Below are 16,683 nucleotides of genomic sequence, written 5' to 3'. Positions count from 1 at the left end.
GCTGTGACCCCATCACATGGAGGAGAACGTTCAGGCCCTGGGAAGGGGATGGAATGTGTAGCCTGTCCCAGGCAGTTAGCATCAGGCTGGGTCTAGAGCAGAAACAGTCCCACAGCCCTCGCCACCGTTCCATCTTCTAAGCTCAGTACGCCTGAGTGCTTTTATAGCAGTGCATTTTACTTAGAGATGAAACTAGACCCCATTATGGCAGGAGGCACCTCTGAAGGAGGCGATGGTTATGCTTTCAATTCCTATGTTTCGAGTGTCTTTGTAATTTCAGAACATTAATCAAAGATGAGGGGAAAGGAGACATCACAGGAAGGGTCGAAACTCCCTAACTCTGCCCCGATTTGCTGTGTAACCTTGCATCACTTCCCCTCTCAGAATCCTCCCTTCCTTCCTTTCACCTACAAAGTGGGGGATTCAAATGGCACATCCCAGGACCATTGGATTGTGGGGAGGCTGAGGCGAGAGCATGGGGGAAATGCCCCCTGGGGAAGATGACTTGCCATCTGTGGACCAAGGCTCTCAGCTGCTGCAGCCCCCTCAGCAGCTGGCACCCCACTCTCCTGATCCCACCCTTCATCCTGGAGTCTTCACAAGGTCCATAGCAATAAGCACCAGCACCCTGACCTTACCCCAGAGCCCTTGTTCCCACAAGACTGGAGAGGCAGGTGAGCAGGGCCATCACTGGCCATAACAAGCCAGAGCTGTGTCCATCTGTTTAATATCCCACACTGACTTCCTGGGGCTTGAACTCAGGGCCTGGGTACTGTCCCTGAGCTTCTTTTGCTCAAGGCTAGCACTCTACCACTTGAGCCACAATACCACTTCCAGCTTTTTTCTATGTATGTGGTGCTGAGGAATCGAACCCAGGGCTTCATGAATGCTAGGCAAGCACTTTACCACTAAGCCACATTCCCAGCCCCGACTGGTGATTGTGAATGAGTGGATGAATGGCTGGATGGATGGATTGACAGATTGACAGATGGATAGGTAGGTGGATGGATGAATTGATTGATATCAATAGATCAATGGATCTAGAGATTGATGGGCAGACAGATTGATAGAAGAATGGATGGATGAATCAATCTAGAGAGCAGTGGAGCTATGGATGGACAGATGGAATGATAATCTCATGTAGGTGGGACTCCCACACTGAAAATTTCCCCTCACAAAACCAAGCTTCCTTCCCCATAAAATAATATTCATGACAGGACTGTCTCCATTGTCTGGTGACACAAGTAAACCACCCTGACTGACACCAGGAAAGAGATGGCTCCATTTTGTTTCCTGTGTTAACCATGGGTCCTTAGCTGTGGGTGATTTTGTCAACTACCACAAGACCTTTGGCCATGCCTGAAGTCACATCCAGTTACCATAATCAGGGAGTAGATGGAAATTTCCCACCCTCACCTAGCAAGTAGAAGCCAGTGAGGCCCTTGGCTTCCTACAGCACCCATTTTTGGCCCCAACAAGAATAATCCAACTCAGATGTCGAAGGCATAGAATTCTCCCGCAGCCTGCAGGGTGGGCCAGAAGTGCCTGTTTTCACAAGATGGGTTCTGGTGTGGGTGTCAAGTCCCCAGTGGCCTTGTTTGGTTCCTGCTGTGCTCTGCCACCTTGGGCAGTCCTTCACCCTCTCGAGACCGGATATCTCTTCTCTGGTAGTTTGTAACTGCAGTGTTGGGGGATCTTTGAGTCCTTGAGATACCGCTGTGCGCTTCTGGAGTTTATGGAGTCCAATCAGCCAACCGAGGCAGGCTTGAAAAGTCATTCCTGCAAAGTCAGAGGGGACCAGAAATAACTGCTTGATTGGAGGTTCCATAACGAGAGCCGTGGTAGTGATGGATCCGCCCAAAATACATCCATTGAGTCACCCAGCACTCAGCTTCCCAAAATTCACCACTGCTCTACAGAGAGGGGTCAGCCCAGCCACAGAAAAGCCAGCACACAGACTCGGCCCACACAGCCAGGGAAAGCAACATGCAGGACTGGAACCTAGACCCAACTCTGGAGTTCCCCATGCTCCACCCCTTAGTCTGGGAAGCGAATGACCCCTCATCCTCCTACCCCGCTCCCCCATCCCCCATGATGGCCCCTCCAGGGTCCTGGCGAAGGGCCTGGCTGGAAATGAATGTCACACAATAGAGATTTGTTGACGCCACCAGCAAACTGTTGCAGTTGGCACAGATTAAACCTCTGCTAGCAACTCCAGGAAAGTAATGAGCCTTCCCAATGGCCGGCTGCTCAAATAAATTTAAATGACAGCGCTCGCTGCCCCGAGACTATGGCTGAGTAAGCATCCCTTTGCAGGAAATGGACAAGGACACCCAGCAGTCCAGGGTCTCTGGCCCCACGGTGGCTGTTTTCTGTGCTTGGAGCTGTCAGCAGGGTTGCTCTGACCACCCCCAGCCTCCCACAGAGGGGCCGTGATGACAAGAGCAGGGGTCAGCCATAGTGGTAGCTGGCCAGTGTCAGAGGCTCAGCGTGAGGGACACGGCAGTTTGGTCGCTCACGCACTGCGTGACCACTGCCTTGAGTTGGGGCACAGAAGCCCCGCTTGGTGCAGATGAAACTGAGGCTCAGGAGGGAAAGCTCTTGGCCAGCGTTGGGAGAAATGGGTCTGAAAAATTACATGAAGCTGATCTCAAGCACAATCTAGGATGACAACTGCCCATCACCCATTTTTTAAAGTAACTAAATGGTCTCTGACGCACCCCAGTTAAACTTAGTATTCTTTCTCTCTTAAATGCATCAAAAACCTTATCATACAAGAGAAATCATACTTGAACCAATGTGGTAGTGCACACCCATAATCCCAGCACTTAAGCTAAGAAAATAAATTGAGAGATTAAGACTTAGCCTGGGCTGCATAGGAAGGCCTGTCTTTTAAAAGAAAAAAGAAAAAGAAGAAGAAGGGAAGGAGGGAGGGAGGGAGCATACTTTGGCAGTACTGAGGTTTAAACTCAGGGCAGACTTTTTACATTTCACTCACCTCTGGCCAGGAAAAATACTTAAAATACAGATCTGTCAGCCAGGGCTTTGTTGCACTATCCATCCTTTCTTGTGATGCCGACCAGGGCCGTGAGCCACAGCTCCAGTAGACCACACATCACAGAGGTTGACAAGTGATGTTTGTGGTTGCTAGGTTACAGCTCGGTGGGCGTGGTCTATCTGATGCGTTTTCAGTGTTCCTGGTTTTTTATTTTATATTTGTATTGTCTTTAAGTAGCTATACAAAGCAGTTGCTATTCAACAAAGCAGTTTATGAATACAATGAGTTCTCACGCCTCTCTCCCAACCCACCCCTTTTGTCATCTTTCTTCATTTTGTAGCATATGAATTGAATTTTTGCTACATTCTCTGCCACCCTTCTCTGTTCGTCTACCCGCCTACCCTTAACCCCTACCCTATCTCTTTCAAATAGTATTTTCATATCAAGTGATGTTCGTGTAGATTTTGTTGTTGTCTTGTTTTTTAACTTACTTTATTATAGAGGTGATGTATAGAGGGATTACAGTTACATAAGTCAGGTAATGAGTACATTTCCTTTCATACAGTGTCTTCTTTTCCCTCACTCTCTCCCTGTCCCTTCCTCCATCTGTACTTATGAGTTGTACAGTTCACTTAGCACCCCATGTTTTTAAGTTGGGGTGGGTTTATCACCACATAATCCCCAAGTAACTCCAGGATTATCTGTAACTAGTTTTATTTTGCAAGCAAAACTGAGTCAGAAGGAATCCACAGAGCATACAAGCCCCCTCCCCCAGCCTGGCCGCAGCCCACACCTCCCCAGCCTTGACTCTGCTTACCTCCACCCATCCACCCGGCTCCCCTGAAAACCCTCATCTGTTCCAACCTCACCCAGGTCCCCTGGTCTCCACTGTTTTCATGTCTCACCCTGAATCTATCTGGAGGCAATAAGTGATCAAAATATTTGTCTCATGCCTGTAATCTTAGGTATTTAGGGGGTCTGAGACCTGAGGGTGGTGGTTTGAAGCCAGCCTGGGCAAGAAAAACCATGAAACTCCTATCTCCAATTAACCACCCAAAAGCCTGACCTTTACCATAAAGCTGTAGCTTAAGTGTAGAGCAGCCATTAGGGACAGGGTCTAGGCCTTGAGTTCAAGCTCCAGAACCAACACACACACACACACACACACACACACACACACACACAATTGTCTCCCACAAAGCTTGTTTTATTTTACAGTGCTGGGGACCAAGGGCTCTACCACAGAGCCAGTCCCTGGTCTAGTTCTGTGTTTTCTTATTGAGAAAATATCTATGACATCCAGAACCCTGATCCAGAGCAAAGAGCTTGACAAAGACAGCATAGCCTGGTCTGGGTCCTACAGCACAAGGCTTATCTGAGCCTTATACTGTGGACAGCCTTCCCGACATGCCTGGCAGACTGCAGGGAGCCTGCTGCAGCCCTGCCAGCATACAAGCTTCTCCTTCTGCATGTTTATCACACCAAATAACAAGTGTCCACTTCCTGCCCTCCCTGCTCCTGGCCCTTATACAGCTGACTGAGCTCCAGGGTTCTCCAGTCCTCTAAAGCTGAGCGGCTCTCCCTGACATGGCTAGCCTTCACATTTAGGGGAAAGGAAGGGAGGAAAGGCAGGACTTAAAGGCAAGCCTGGTCCTCCCTCAGCTGGGCCATCATTGGAGTCTGACTGAAGGTAGACCTCCTACCCTTCAGCCCCACCTTAACTGCCATCTTTTCTCTTCTTCCCAAGGTGCTGGCCCTGAGGGGGTCACTGGCCTTTCTGACCCCTACCTCCTGCCCCCAGGAGCACTGGAGAGTGGCAATTTGAGCCAAGAGAGTGGGGAAGCAGGATTGACCATGGCTGCTCCAAATCCTGCCCAGTCAGGGGAAGACCTGGAAGAGTTAGAGGTGGAAGGGGCCACAGCAGCCTCCGTGCACCACGAGGACCCTGAAATGGAGGCAGGCACGGAGGGCACCCTTGCTCCCAGGAAGAACCCGCCTTCTCTGAAGCAGGGGAACTCGGCCAGGAAGCAGCGGAGGCCTAAGGCCACATCCACAGTGGCCATGCCAAGGGCAGGGTCGCCCCCAGCAGTGGCTGCCAGCCTGGGGCCCCTCTCCCCCTCCACCGAGAAGCCCCACCTACCTGGGGACCCGGAGCCTGCAGTGGACTCTGAGCTGACGTCCAAGCTGCCCCTGTGGCCGGGCAGGAAGGAAGATACCATCCCCACAACGCCCGCCCCACTACAGATTGCCCCCTTCACCTCCCAGCCGCACGTAGCTCACACACTCCCACAGAGGCCCAGCCCGGCAGAGCCCCAGGAGACCCCTGAGGCACCCCCAGAAGATGTCAGCCCCCTGGCCCTGGGGGACAAGGATGAGAACAAGCTGACGGGGTCAGCCTCAGAGGAGAGCCAGGAGACCACCACGTCCACCATCATCACCACCACGGTCATCACCACCGAGCAGGCCCCAGGTACGAGGCCCCCTGCTCCAGCACGGGGCATGGGAAGCCCGATCCCACCCCACCCCACCCAGCGTTCAGAATACGCACCCCTCTTCCACACATGAGGCCAGCAGACACTGAGGCTCCAGGCCACCACCTGTGTGGACCTGGGGTGGAACCCAGGGCCGGGGCCCGCTGGGCAAGCCCCTGCCCCTGAGCCCCGCAAGCCTCATGCAGGCTGCACAATCGGCCCACTGTGTATGGGCCACTCACCTGTGAATGCAGAGATCCAGGGAGTGTGCCGGGCATGGTGGTGCATGCCTGCGATCCAGCTGCTCAGGAAGTAGAGACTGGGAGGACTGCAGTTCCCGGCATATAAGTGGAGAGTGGCATTTCACACCTGGCGTTCCCACCTACATGGGAAGCATGGGTTTAGGAAGATCTTGGTCCAGACTCGCCTTGGCAACACTGCAAGACCCTATCTGACAAATGGCCTAAGCAAGAAGAGCAGGGGTTGGGACTCGGGTGGTAGAGTGTCTGCTTAGCAAGTGTGAGGTCCTGAGTTCACACCTCAGCACTAAACGAATGAGTGAGTGAATCCAGCAGTACCTGTGGCTGTTCTTAGCTGCAACACTTCTCCAGGCCCATTCACTCCCGAACACGCATGCATGCGCGCGTGTACACACGTGTGCGCACACACGGCCCCATAGGGTCTCCCATGTGAGCTTCCTTGCGTCCTAACGAGCCTGTCTCCACAGCTGTTTGCAGCGTGAGCTTCTCAGGCCCCGAGGGCTACATCGACTCCAGCGACCACCCGCCACTGCCCTCCAGCAACTTCCTCGAGTGCACGTACAACGTGACGGTCTACACTGGCTACGGGGTGGAGCTGCAGGTAAGGGGCCAGGCATCCACCTGCCCGCCTCCTCGGCGGGAACCCTCCCTCGGCCGTGCTGGCCACATCCCCAACCCATCCACGGCTCTGCCTGCTCTACCCAGGGCTATTCTGGGGTTTGGGCACATGAGCAGGAATTCCCAACTCAGTGTTCCTTTGACATCCATTGGAATACATGGAGGATATATTGGGAAGAATTTTACCCTTTTCTTTAATTTCCAGAAGGAAGATACCTTAATACCCTGTGTATCACACACACACACACACACACACACACACACACACACACTGCGCCTGTCTGGCTTCCTGTTGCCTCCACTGCAAACACGCAGGTCAATGTCCTTGAGTAGAAACAGGAAGGAGGATGAGGCAAGCTGCTGACAGCTCCTCAGGAGAGAGAGACCCAAAGACCAGCCTTTGATTCCAGCCACAAGATCCAGCCACCAAATAACCAGCAAAAATCTGGGGTGGAGGTGTGGTTTCAACAGCAGAGTACCCGCTGTGCTGGTACAAGGCTCTGAGTTTAAAAACCAGATAGCAGCAACACAGTTAATTTTTTTTAAGGTGAGCCCTAGAAGCAAGCAGACCTGGGCAGCCTTTCTTTAAGGATGTATTGAGCCCTGGCTACACTCCCAGCTGTGGTCTGGGGGGACCCTCTCTCTCCCCATAGATCCCGCCTCTGCCCCCACCAGCTCCATAGCTGTCAGACTCTGGCCTGAGACAGCCTGGGGGGTGGAAGAGCAGATGCCTGCAGCCCCCCTGCCCTACATCAGGGCCTCTAGGCCTGAGGGTCTTACTGGCCTGGGGCTAGTGCAGGGACCAAGGAGGGGGCTGTTTAGGGGTGCATACTGGTGTCCCCACAGCCTCAAACACAACCCTGCACCCTCTATCCTTCCTGCCCTGCCCATCCTAGGTGAAGAGCGTGAACCTGTCTGAGGGGGAGCTGTTGTCCATCCGCGGGGTGGACGGCCCCGCCCTCACCGTCCTGGCTAACCAGACGCTCCTGGTGGAGGGCCAGGTGGTCCGCAGCCCCACCAACACCATCTCCGTGTACTTCCGCACCTTCCAGGATGATGGCCTGGGCACCTTCCAGCTGCACTACCAGGGTAGGGCCGGGCCGGGTGGCCAGGTGGGCCTGTCCACCTCGGTTTCCCCTTCTGGCTTGTTCTGTTCTTGTGCTGACAGGAACCCCACTATGATTTTGGTCAAAATCAACAGCCCCTCCCCCTCCCCCGGCCCTCTTCTCAGAGGCATCCCACTCCCCACAGCCACACACAGGGCCAGACCCACGGAATGGCCATGGCCAGAACATGGCTGCAAGCTAGGGCGTTACAGTCTCGAAGCTCCCTTCTCTGTGCATGAAAGCACGGTGCTGTGAACTTCCAGTAATGACTGGTGTTTACCCATAATTACTGAAATACCCCAAGACACACATTCTGGTGAGCAGTCGCCTCTGTGCTCTCAGTGACAAAGCCCGGGGTTCTGTGGCCATGCTAGTTGGTTGCCAGCAGTCGCAATGGAAGGAGATGGCCGGGGCCAGGGGAGAGGGGGTGGGGAGGTTAATGGGACTAGGGAAGCTCCTATGTCCATTCAAGGTCTCAGCCCCTGAGCCACATCCTGGCTCCCCGGGGATCCGCAGACCTTTCCTCTGCAGTTTTTCTGACTCTTCTTCCTGAGTCTCCTCTCTTTTGCTTTCTTTTCCCTTCCTCCTTCCCCACTCCCTGCTTTTTGTAGTGGTACTGAGGTTCCAACTCAGAACTTCCTGCTTGCTAGGCAGAGCTCGGTTGATGAGCTCCATCTCCAGCTCCTTGTGCTTTAGTTATTTTTCAGACAGGGTCTCCTGTAACTTCATGCCCAAACTAGCCTTTTGAACTACGACTCTCCTACCTTTACCTCCTGACCGGCTGTGATCACAGAAATGTACCACCATGCCTGATTTCCTCCGTTGAGATGAGGTCTCTCCCACTAGCTTTTTGCTCCATCTGGCTTTGGATCATGATCCTTCTGCTCTATCTGTTGAATAGCTAGAATTATAGGCATGAGTCTCTGCCTGGCCCAGACAGGTTTCTTTTTTAATGTTTCCCTACCTTTTAAGTATCTTCCAAAGAGCTGACCCAAGGCCCTGTGTAAGTACTATTTAAACAAATTCACTGACAATGCAGCTGGCACATCTCCAGGATGATCTTGCCCCCAGAGAGAAAGAGAATGCTGCTCTGTGTCTATGTGGAGTGAGGCTCTGAGGTGGTCTGAGAACTCTTCACACAGTACCTCTGTCCCCTGGCTTAGGAAGGACGCCCTGAGAGAAGGCCAATCTGGCAGCACCAGCACCAGCAGTCACAAAAAATACTGTCCTCACCTGTTCTCCTCAGCACAAAGTGGCTGCCAAGGTGCGTGTTGCACACCTGCCCTCCCTCCCACATGCAGGGTGACTGTCTGCCTTTGTGTTTGCCGCAGCCTTCATGCTGAGCTGCAGTTTTCCCCGCCGGCCCGACGCGGGGGATGTGACGGTGATGGACCTGCATGCGGGTGGGCTAGCCCACTTCCACTGCCACCTGGGCTATGAGCTGCAGGGCGCCAAGACACTGACCTGCATGAATGCCTCTAAACCCCACTGGAGTAGCCCGGAGCCTGTCTGCTCAGGTACGCGCCCACCTCTGCTGGGCCCGCACACAGCCTGACTCTTGGTCCTGATGAGGACCGCTGTGTCCTCTTTGGCACACGTTACTTACCTAGCATTCCAGTGTCAACTTGGATGTCGCTGGGAGCCCCACCATGTCGGGCATCTTGCTTTTTGTGGTTGGCTCTTAAGAGCGCTTTATATATGCTGGATACTAGGCCTTCATCATGTGCAAGATGTGCAAATAGTTCCTCCTCCTCCTCCAGCATTGTTTTCACTTCTGGTGGTGAGCTGTGATGGGAGGGAGGTGGCTTAACCTCTTGCTGCTCTGGTGGCTGGGGCTTCAGCTGTGCAGCCGCCATTGCTGGCAGTGCAGCGGGTGTGCGCTGAGCACCCCGGGGAGGGTGGGAATCCATGGCCCCACTCCACACGTGAGGTGCTCACGGAGGTGATGTCACTAACCCACAGCCAGCAGAGAGGAGCTGGCATCACGTGCCCTCTGGGGGACAGAAATGGCCTGGGAGCTGCAGGTGGCCTGGGCGACACTGTAAGACCCTGAGAGCATTTGGCTCAGGGTCACGCAGGGGCTTCTGGGATTCCAACCTGGGGAGGGGAGGGGAAGGAAGAAGCCAGGAGAGGACCCAAGAAGGTGAGGCTAGGGGAGGGGAGGGGCAGAAGCCACCTGCGCACAGGTCCAAGGGTGGAGAGAGGCTGGGGAGCTTGAGAGAGCCACAGAGAACCAGTCTGGGGCTAGGGCGGAGGGCTCAAGTTGGCAGAGCACCTGAGGTGAGTGCAGCGCCTCGAGTTCAAATCCCAGTGCCACCACATAAAAAGAATTCCATCTGGCTGACGCACAGCAAGGTGGCAGCACAGGAGGCCGCCCCGATCCTCGAGACGGGCTGTGCGGAGCAGGCGGCCGTGTCTGCAAAGAGCGGGGTGTAGAGCAGCCCCCCAGCCTCCGGGGCCAGCAGCTCATCAGAGGGGGACAGAGCTGAGCCGTGGAAGCAGGATGACAGCTGCCATGTCGAGTGAGCAGGAGAGGAGGGACTGGCAGGCTACAGGTGAAGCCAGGTGCTCCGAGAGGAGACAGGAAGTAGCATTGGGAGGCTCCTGAGCTGCAGCTCCCCCCCTTCACTCTCAACATGCCCCCCACAACGCAAGGTAACTAGAAATGTACATGCCAAGCCAGGTGTTATGGCCCACACCTGTAATCCTAGCTACTCGGGAGGCTGAGATCTGGGGATCACGGTTCAAGGTCAACTGGAACCCAAAAGTCCATGTGCCTCTATCGCCAAAAGAGCCATCAAAAAGCCAGGTTAGAGGTGTGACTCAGATGGTAGAGCACCAACTGAGTGACACTGAAGGTCCTGAGTTCCAATCCAGGAAGGAAGGAAAGAAGGAAAAGGGGAAGAACAAATGTGTACCGCAGGGCCCTAGGCAAAATGTGCTGGGTCTGCATATGTGTCTGAACACAGCCGTGGGCAGCGCACACTCCACACGGGACAGGGCCGTGCCTCCCGCTCCCCACGCCACACCCACTGCTGGGCAGCAAAGTCCTGTGTGGAATCACAGGGTCCTGTCAGGGTCCGCAGGGAGCTCCACGGTGAAGCACTCGCCTAGCACTGCCCCGAGCTGGCCAGGCAAGTACAGATGGCCCGTGTGAACTGAGGACCTACTGTGTGCCCTGCTGTAAGCTGCGTGTAGAGACGACGTGGGAGTGTCATGCCTTCCTGCCTGCCACCCCAGTGTGGAGTCCACTGGATTCCAGAAAACAAATGAGAGCGCATGGCAGCGAACAAGGTTTAATTGTTCCAGGACGAGCCCCGGGGGCCCTTCAGAATTTGTCTTTCTGTCTCTTTTAAACAAAGGGTAGAAATCCAATCCACGGGGCTGTGGGTCCCTGCTCCTCCCCAGTTTGTTTTTTTCTCTACGTGTGAATTAGAAAGGGATTAAGCCTCCGTGACGCTAAGAGAGATGGATGGGGTCTGGACTGGCAAATTGGAGGCAAACACAGCCATCAGCTGGCTTACCGAAGCCACGAAGGGAACCGATGAGCAGTGCCCAGAGAGGACAGACGGCCGCTGCACCCACGCAGGGCAGTGTCCTCCAGCGCCACTCCTCAGCCAGAGGGCGAAAGGCACTGGCTGCACCCTGAGCACCGGTCCTGCCAGGCAGGGCACCACACCCTTCTACCCCCTCCCCGCCCCATGATGCACCAGTGGCCAAGGAGGGAGGAGCCGTTCACCACTCTCCAGGGGTAAACGCAAGACAGCGTCCATGGCCGGCCCCTAGATTCATAGCATGAAGGGGACAATGAGGTTGGCTGACCAAAGAGGACAGTCTCCCCAGAAGGGGTGACCAGTGGTCTGGGGGTCCCCAGCATCCCTGTCATGGTCCAGGAGGCCCTGCAGCACTTCCTGGCTCAGGCAGAGCCTCCGTGGATGGCTCTTTCCTGGACAAGCACACTCCATCATTAAGTCACTCAGTGAGCTCCAGACGTGGTGTGGGACCAGAGGGACAAAAAAGAGGAACATTTTCTCATTCGATGAACATTTATGAAGGGTCCTGGCACCGCACACATCTTCAGAGGCAATGGAATATGATGTGGTGATGATGATGATGGTAGTGATGATGGTGATGTTGATGGTGGGGATGATAATGGTGGTGATAACGTGATGATGGTGGCGGCGGCGATGAGACTCAGAATGGAGCAATACATAAATGCATTCTCTTTGTAATTTTTTTGGGGGTCCGGTCATGAGGCCTGAACGCTGGGCCTGGGCGCTGCCCCTCAGCTCTTCAGCTCAAGGCTAGCGCTCTACCACTTGAACCACAGCACTACTTCCGGCTTTTTTCTTTTTGCTTATGTGGTGCTGAAGAATCGAACCCCAGGGCCTCATGCATGCAAGGCAAGCGCTCTGCCACTGAGCCACCTTCCCAGCCCCTCTCCTTGTAATTTTTGACAAGAACCAGGAAGAAAGGTTGAGGCGGAAGGGTCTTGGTTCACATGGGCCCAGCCAAAAGCAGGGGGAGTCATGGCTCAGCAGCAGAGCACTTTTGCTTCAGGGTAGACTTTTCCCTGCTCATGACCTTCATCTGTCCTTCACGTCCTTCCTCCCCGACTCTCCCTGAGAGATGCCTGCTGCCCACCACCTCTGTTCAGGCTGGGAAAATCCACCCCAGCTTTGCCTAGCCACACGTTTGCAACAGACCAGACTCCTGAGACGAAGCAGCAGCACTGGAATAGAAGGAGACTCTGGACAAGGCACAAATCACTTTTTAATGTTTCTTTATTAGATTTTCTTCTGTGATCCAAGCCATACAAGGTTGTAGCAAAATAAAGAAGAAGAAAGTTTGAGAGCTGTGATGTGTCGACAATGAGCACAAACCACTTTTACAGCCCCCGTCTCGGCCGGTCTTTTTAAATGGCGGCATGAATGAGTATGTGGGCCGTTTTGCCCTTTGCTGCTCTGGCTTTGGCGATGGGGAGCTGTCCCTCGAACCCCGGGTGTTCGCTGGGAACCCGGTTCTCAGTGGCTTACTGGGCCCGGTGGCACCTTGTCTCGGCAGACTCTGATACCTGGATGATCTTTCAGTGGTGACAAACAAGGAGGCCGCGACGCCCTCCTCCACAGAGCTGTGTGGGCAGCTCCAGATCTTTCTGTGGGGCTCTCCTGGTTGGCGCTGGAGCCTGTTTCGCAAGCGTTTCGCCGGCTTGTCTCTGCAGAAGGCCATCAGCATCACATTCTGGCCGCAGCCTGGAGGGAGCGAGGCCATGGCCGCGCTTTGTGGCTGTGGCCGTGATTTCATGGTCACCGAGTCCCCGTGTAAAAGCACAAACCCACTTGCTTTTCTTTTATCTTTCTTCTTTGATGAACTTCATTTGGGTACTCCCTGATAGCCATTTTATTTTTTTTTCCCCTTCTCATTATTGTTGGTTTTTGTCCACTCAACCCATTCCCTGCCCCTTTTTTGCTTTCACTGTTTTCTTGTAGGATAGGGGCTTGGGCATTTCCCTGCCTAGACTCTGGACCCTGCTCCTCCTACCTCCTGAGTAGCTGGGATTACAGGCATGCACAAACGCACCGGCCCTTGGTGGTCATTTGATGATCAAAAGCCAAGGCAAGCAAGGCCAGGGTCATGGAACCCCCTCAACCGCAGTCAGGCCTACCACCATGCACAGAGCAGCAAGGTGTCCTGTGACCCCCCCAAACTCTTCCCTCCCTCTCATCCCAGGTGCCGGGGTTCCCCTGGCTGAGGGGCCGGGGTGGGGTCCACGGAAAAGCTGTCTCTCTGCTCTCCTCCCTCTCACTCTCTCTCCTCACTGCCCACCGCTCTCTTTTGCACGCAGCCCCCTGTGGAGGAGCCGTGCGCAATGCCACCATCGGCCGCGTCCTCTCGCCCAGTGCCCAGGGGCACAATGGGACCCAGCTGTGCGTGTGGACCGTGGAGGCGCCCGAGGGCCAGAAGCTGCACCTGCACTTGGAGAAGCTAGCGCTGCACGGGAGGGACAGGTGACGCCCTTCTGGCGGTGAGAAGGTGGCTGGGGATGGTGGCGTCTGGATGTAGCTGCCACTCGGGCTCCTGGAACCCCAAAAACAGAGCTGGGGGTGGAGACGAGGCAGACGGAGGGGCCGCACTGGCCACACGGGAGGCCATGGGACCCAGGCTCCCCCCACTCCCCGGCCCGCTGCACCTTCATCCAGCACTGACCGAGCCCAACCATGAGCTGGACTCCAAGAAGAAGGGACAGACAGCAGGGGGCCTGCTGACGCCTCACAGCGGGGCGCAGGGCTGGCCTGCCTCATGGCAAGGCTGGGCCGTGTCTGCATCTCCAGAGAACCACTTCTTCCACTCAAGAAGTGGGTCATTCCACAGAGGCCAGCCCCCATTTAGAGGCCCAGGCCTGCCCGGGAGGCAGCCTCAGAGTAACCCAGGGCAGGGGGTCCGGCCAGACAGCTCACGCCTATAGTCCCAGCTACTCCGGAGTCTGAGATCTGAGGATCACAGTTTGAAAGCAGGCTGGACAGAAAAGTCCAAGTGACTTTTATCTCTAGTGAACCACCAAAAAGCTGGAAGTGGAACTGTGGCTCAAGTGCCTTGAATGAAACACACACACACACATACACACCCATAACACAGTATGGAGTTGGGCAGGGCGATCACTGAGACCTCCACCCTGTCCCCTCCAGGATGGCCGTGTACAGCGGGCTGAGCAACGCGTCTGCGCTCCTGTACGACTCCCTGCGTGCTCAGAGCGTGCCCTTCGAGGGCCTGCTGAGTGAGCAGAATGCCGTCCGCATCGAGTTCTCATCCCCCCAGGGCCCGGGTGCCTCTGCCTTCAACATCCGCTTCGAGGGTGAGTGGCCCAGAGGGAACCCAGCCCCTGGGGGAGCCCTGGGAGGGGGGCTGGGGCTGTGTCCAGGTTTGCAGAGCCTGCTTTGGGGAAAGCAGGGAGTGGGGTTGACCGTCACGGGCAGGGATGAACCGGTTACACTCAGTGCTGTGCGCATGCGCCACCCTGAAACACCAGAGCTGCTCTACCCTCTGGGTTTAAGATGAGAAAACTGAGGCCTAGGGAACTTGAGGGGCTGGCCCACGGCCACGGCGGTGAGCCCTAGACTGCTAGGATCCACCAAGTGTCTCCAGTTCCTCAGCCGCCTCCCCTCCAACACCCTGGCTCCTTTAATAAGCCTTGTGTGGGTGTTTGGAGGCCCGGGGGCTTTCTGGGCTGGAGTCCCCCTGGGCAGGAGGCCCTGGCCACAGACTCACTCGCGTGGTCCACGGCTGAAGCCTGGAGGGCTGGCTACACGTGGGATGTAAGAAGGAACGGAACACAACAGCTTTTCAGTCGGGCAGGGTAGTGCATGCCTATAATCCCAGCACCCCGGAAGCCAAGGCAGGAAGATCACAAATTTGAAGCCAGACTGGGCTACCTAAGGGAGACCCTATCTCAAAAATAACTAGAAGTAAAAACCACCTGAACACTCGGGCTCTGCAGGACCATAGGCCAACTTTACCAATGAAAACCCCCGAGCACCCGCACTCCCATGGCCGAGGAAGTGTGTCCTCAGGGACGTGGGGGGGGAGGGGGGACCGGGCTCCTGTAGGGCCCGCTTTTCCTCGGGATTGAGCAGCCTCTGTCCCCCTCTGCGTCCACGCCCAGCCTTTGAGAAGGGCCACTGCTATGAGCCGTACATCCAGAACGGAAACTTCTCCACCTCCGACCCCACCTACAACGTGGGCGCCGTGGTGGAGTTCACCTGCGACCCCGGCCACTCGCTGGAGCAGGGCCCCGCCGTCATCGAGTGCGTGAACGTGCGGGACCCGTATTGGAACGACACGGAGCCCCTGTGCAGAGGTGAGCGCCCCGCCTCCACCCCCAGGGGAGATGGGGCAGCGGAGGCCCTGGAGGCCCTGGGCATAGGGAAATGACAGCGGGGAGCCTCCAAAAGTTGTCCCTGCAGCACGGGGTCCACAGTGCTCACAGCAGCCCCACGCACCATCTTCATGGGACATGGCCCGGCCCACGGACACCATCCAATCTCACGCTGGTGCCCTCCCTGGAGTTTGCACACTTGCCCACGCAGCCCCCTGCGAGCAGGGCTTCCGTTCTCTCCGCCCTGCAGACCTGCGCCTGCCCCGCAGTCCCCGCTGGGCCCAGCTGGGGCCCCCTCGCTCCCACAGGCTCGCTTTTCCACCCAGTCCCCGGGTTCAAGGCTCCAAGCCCTGCTTCCTCACCCGCAGCCGTCACAGGACGGCGGGTGGTAGGCGTGAAACGGTGATGGATTGATCCCGGAATTAAAGGCGCTGCTTTAGCAGAGTGGAATTTATTGGTGCGTTGGCCTGGGCCACGTTGAGACTTTTCCAAAGCAGTGAACGCTGAGTGGGTGGGAAAAGCACCATTGGCCTCAGCCTGGCTCCGCTCCCCTCACCTGAGTTCTGGGCGTGGCATATGGTGGCGGGGATTGGGGAGAGACCCACCAAGGCCTTGGAGAAACCAGGGCTCGGCCAAGCCCATCAAACCCCAGCCACTGTCCCACCAAGACAAAGCTGCGCCCCGAGAAACCTCCCCTTGTCCACCTCACCCAAGTGTGGGTCCATGCGATTCCCAGGGCTCCCCAAGGTCCACCCTTGGGGCCCTTGGACCCCAACTTCCACCAGTCCTTAGCCCAACAGGGAAGTCAGGCTGAGAGTGGTGCCTCACTCCTACAACCTCAGCCAGAGACAGGATCATGGGGTGAGCCAAGAAAAACTACTGGTGAGACCTCAACTCAACTAGCAAGCTAGGTACAGCAATGTGTACCTGTAATCTTAGCTATTCGGGAGGCAGAGATTGTGAGGCTTGAAGTGTAGACACAGCTCAGGCCAATGGTAAGACCCCATTTCTACCAATAGCTGGGATGCGGTGGCACCCCTGCCTTCCTCCCAAGCCCTGTCTGTCTGTCTGTCTGTCTCACAGCCATGTGTGGTGGGGAGCTCACAGCAGTGGCTGGAGTCGTGCTGTCCCCAAACTGGCCAGAGCCCTATGCGGAGGGCGAGGACTGCGTGTGGAGGATCCACGTGGGGGAGGAGAAGCGCATCTTCCTCGACGTGCAGTTGTAAGTGTGCAGCCCCCTCCCACTGGGCACACCCAGCTTGCTTCCTCGGCCCCTGTTAACCAAGCACCTACTAGGGGCAAACCCCTAGTAAGTAAGCACCTAGAAGCAGAATTTGCCAAGGCCTCATGGCAGGGC

At 55.8% G+C, this 16,683-nt stretch overlaps 1 protein-coding gene across 1 annotated transcript in view; it reads left to right on the top strand.

Moving 5' to 3' along the window:
• Positions 1–475: 475 nt before the first annotated feature.
• The window catches only part of Sez6l (seizure related 6 homolog (mouse)-like), a 34,943-nt gene continuing 18,735 nt past the window's right edge, over positions 476–16,683 (top strand). The window contains exons 1-9 of the mRNA XM_013014278.1: positions 476–674; positions 4,746–5,468; positions 6,197–6,330; positions 7,244–7,436; positions 8,785–8,970; positions 13,299–13,461; positions 14,140–14,306; positions 15,114–15,308; positions 16,410–16,548. Of these exons, the coding sequence (XP_012869732.1) occupies positions 476–674; positions 4,746–5,468; positions 6,197–6,330; positions 7,244–7,436; positions 8,785–8,970; positions 13,299–13,461; positions 14,140–14,306; positions 15,114–15,308; positions 16,410–16,548 (2,099 nt within the window). The remainder of the gene's footprint in view (positions 675–4,745; positions 5,469–6,196; positions 6,331–7,243; positions 7,437–8,784; positions 8,971–13,298; positions 13,462–14,139; positions 14,307–15,113; positions 15,309–16,409; positions 16,549–16,683) is intronic.

The sequence above is a fragment of the Dipodomys ordii genome, unplaced genomic scaffold, assembly GCF_000151885.1.
Source record: "Dipodomys ordii isolate 6190 unplaced genomic scaffold, Dord_2.0 Scaffold23, whole genome shotgun sequence".
NCBI lineage: Eukaryota > Metazoa > Chordata > Mammalia > Rodentia > Heteromyidae > Dipodomys > Dipodomys ordii.
This window is presented reverse-complemented; position numbering and strand designations above follow the sequence as displayed.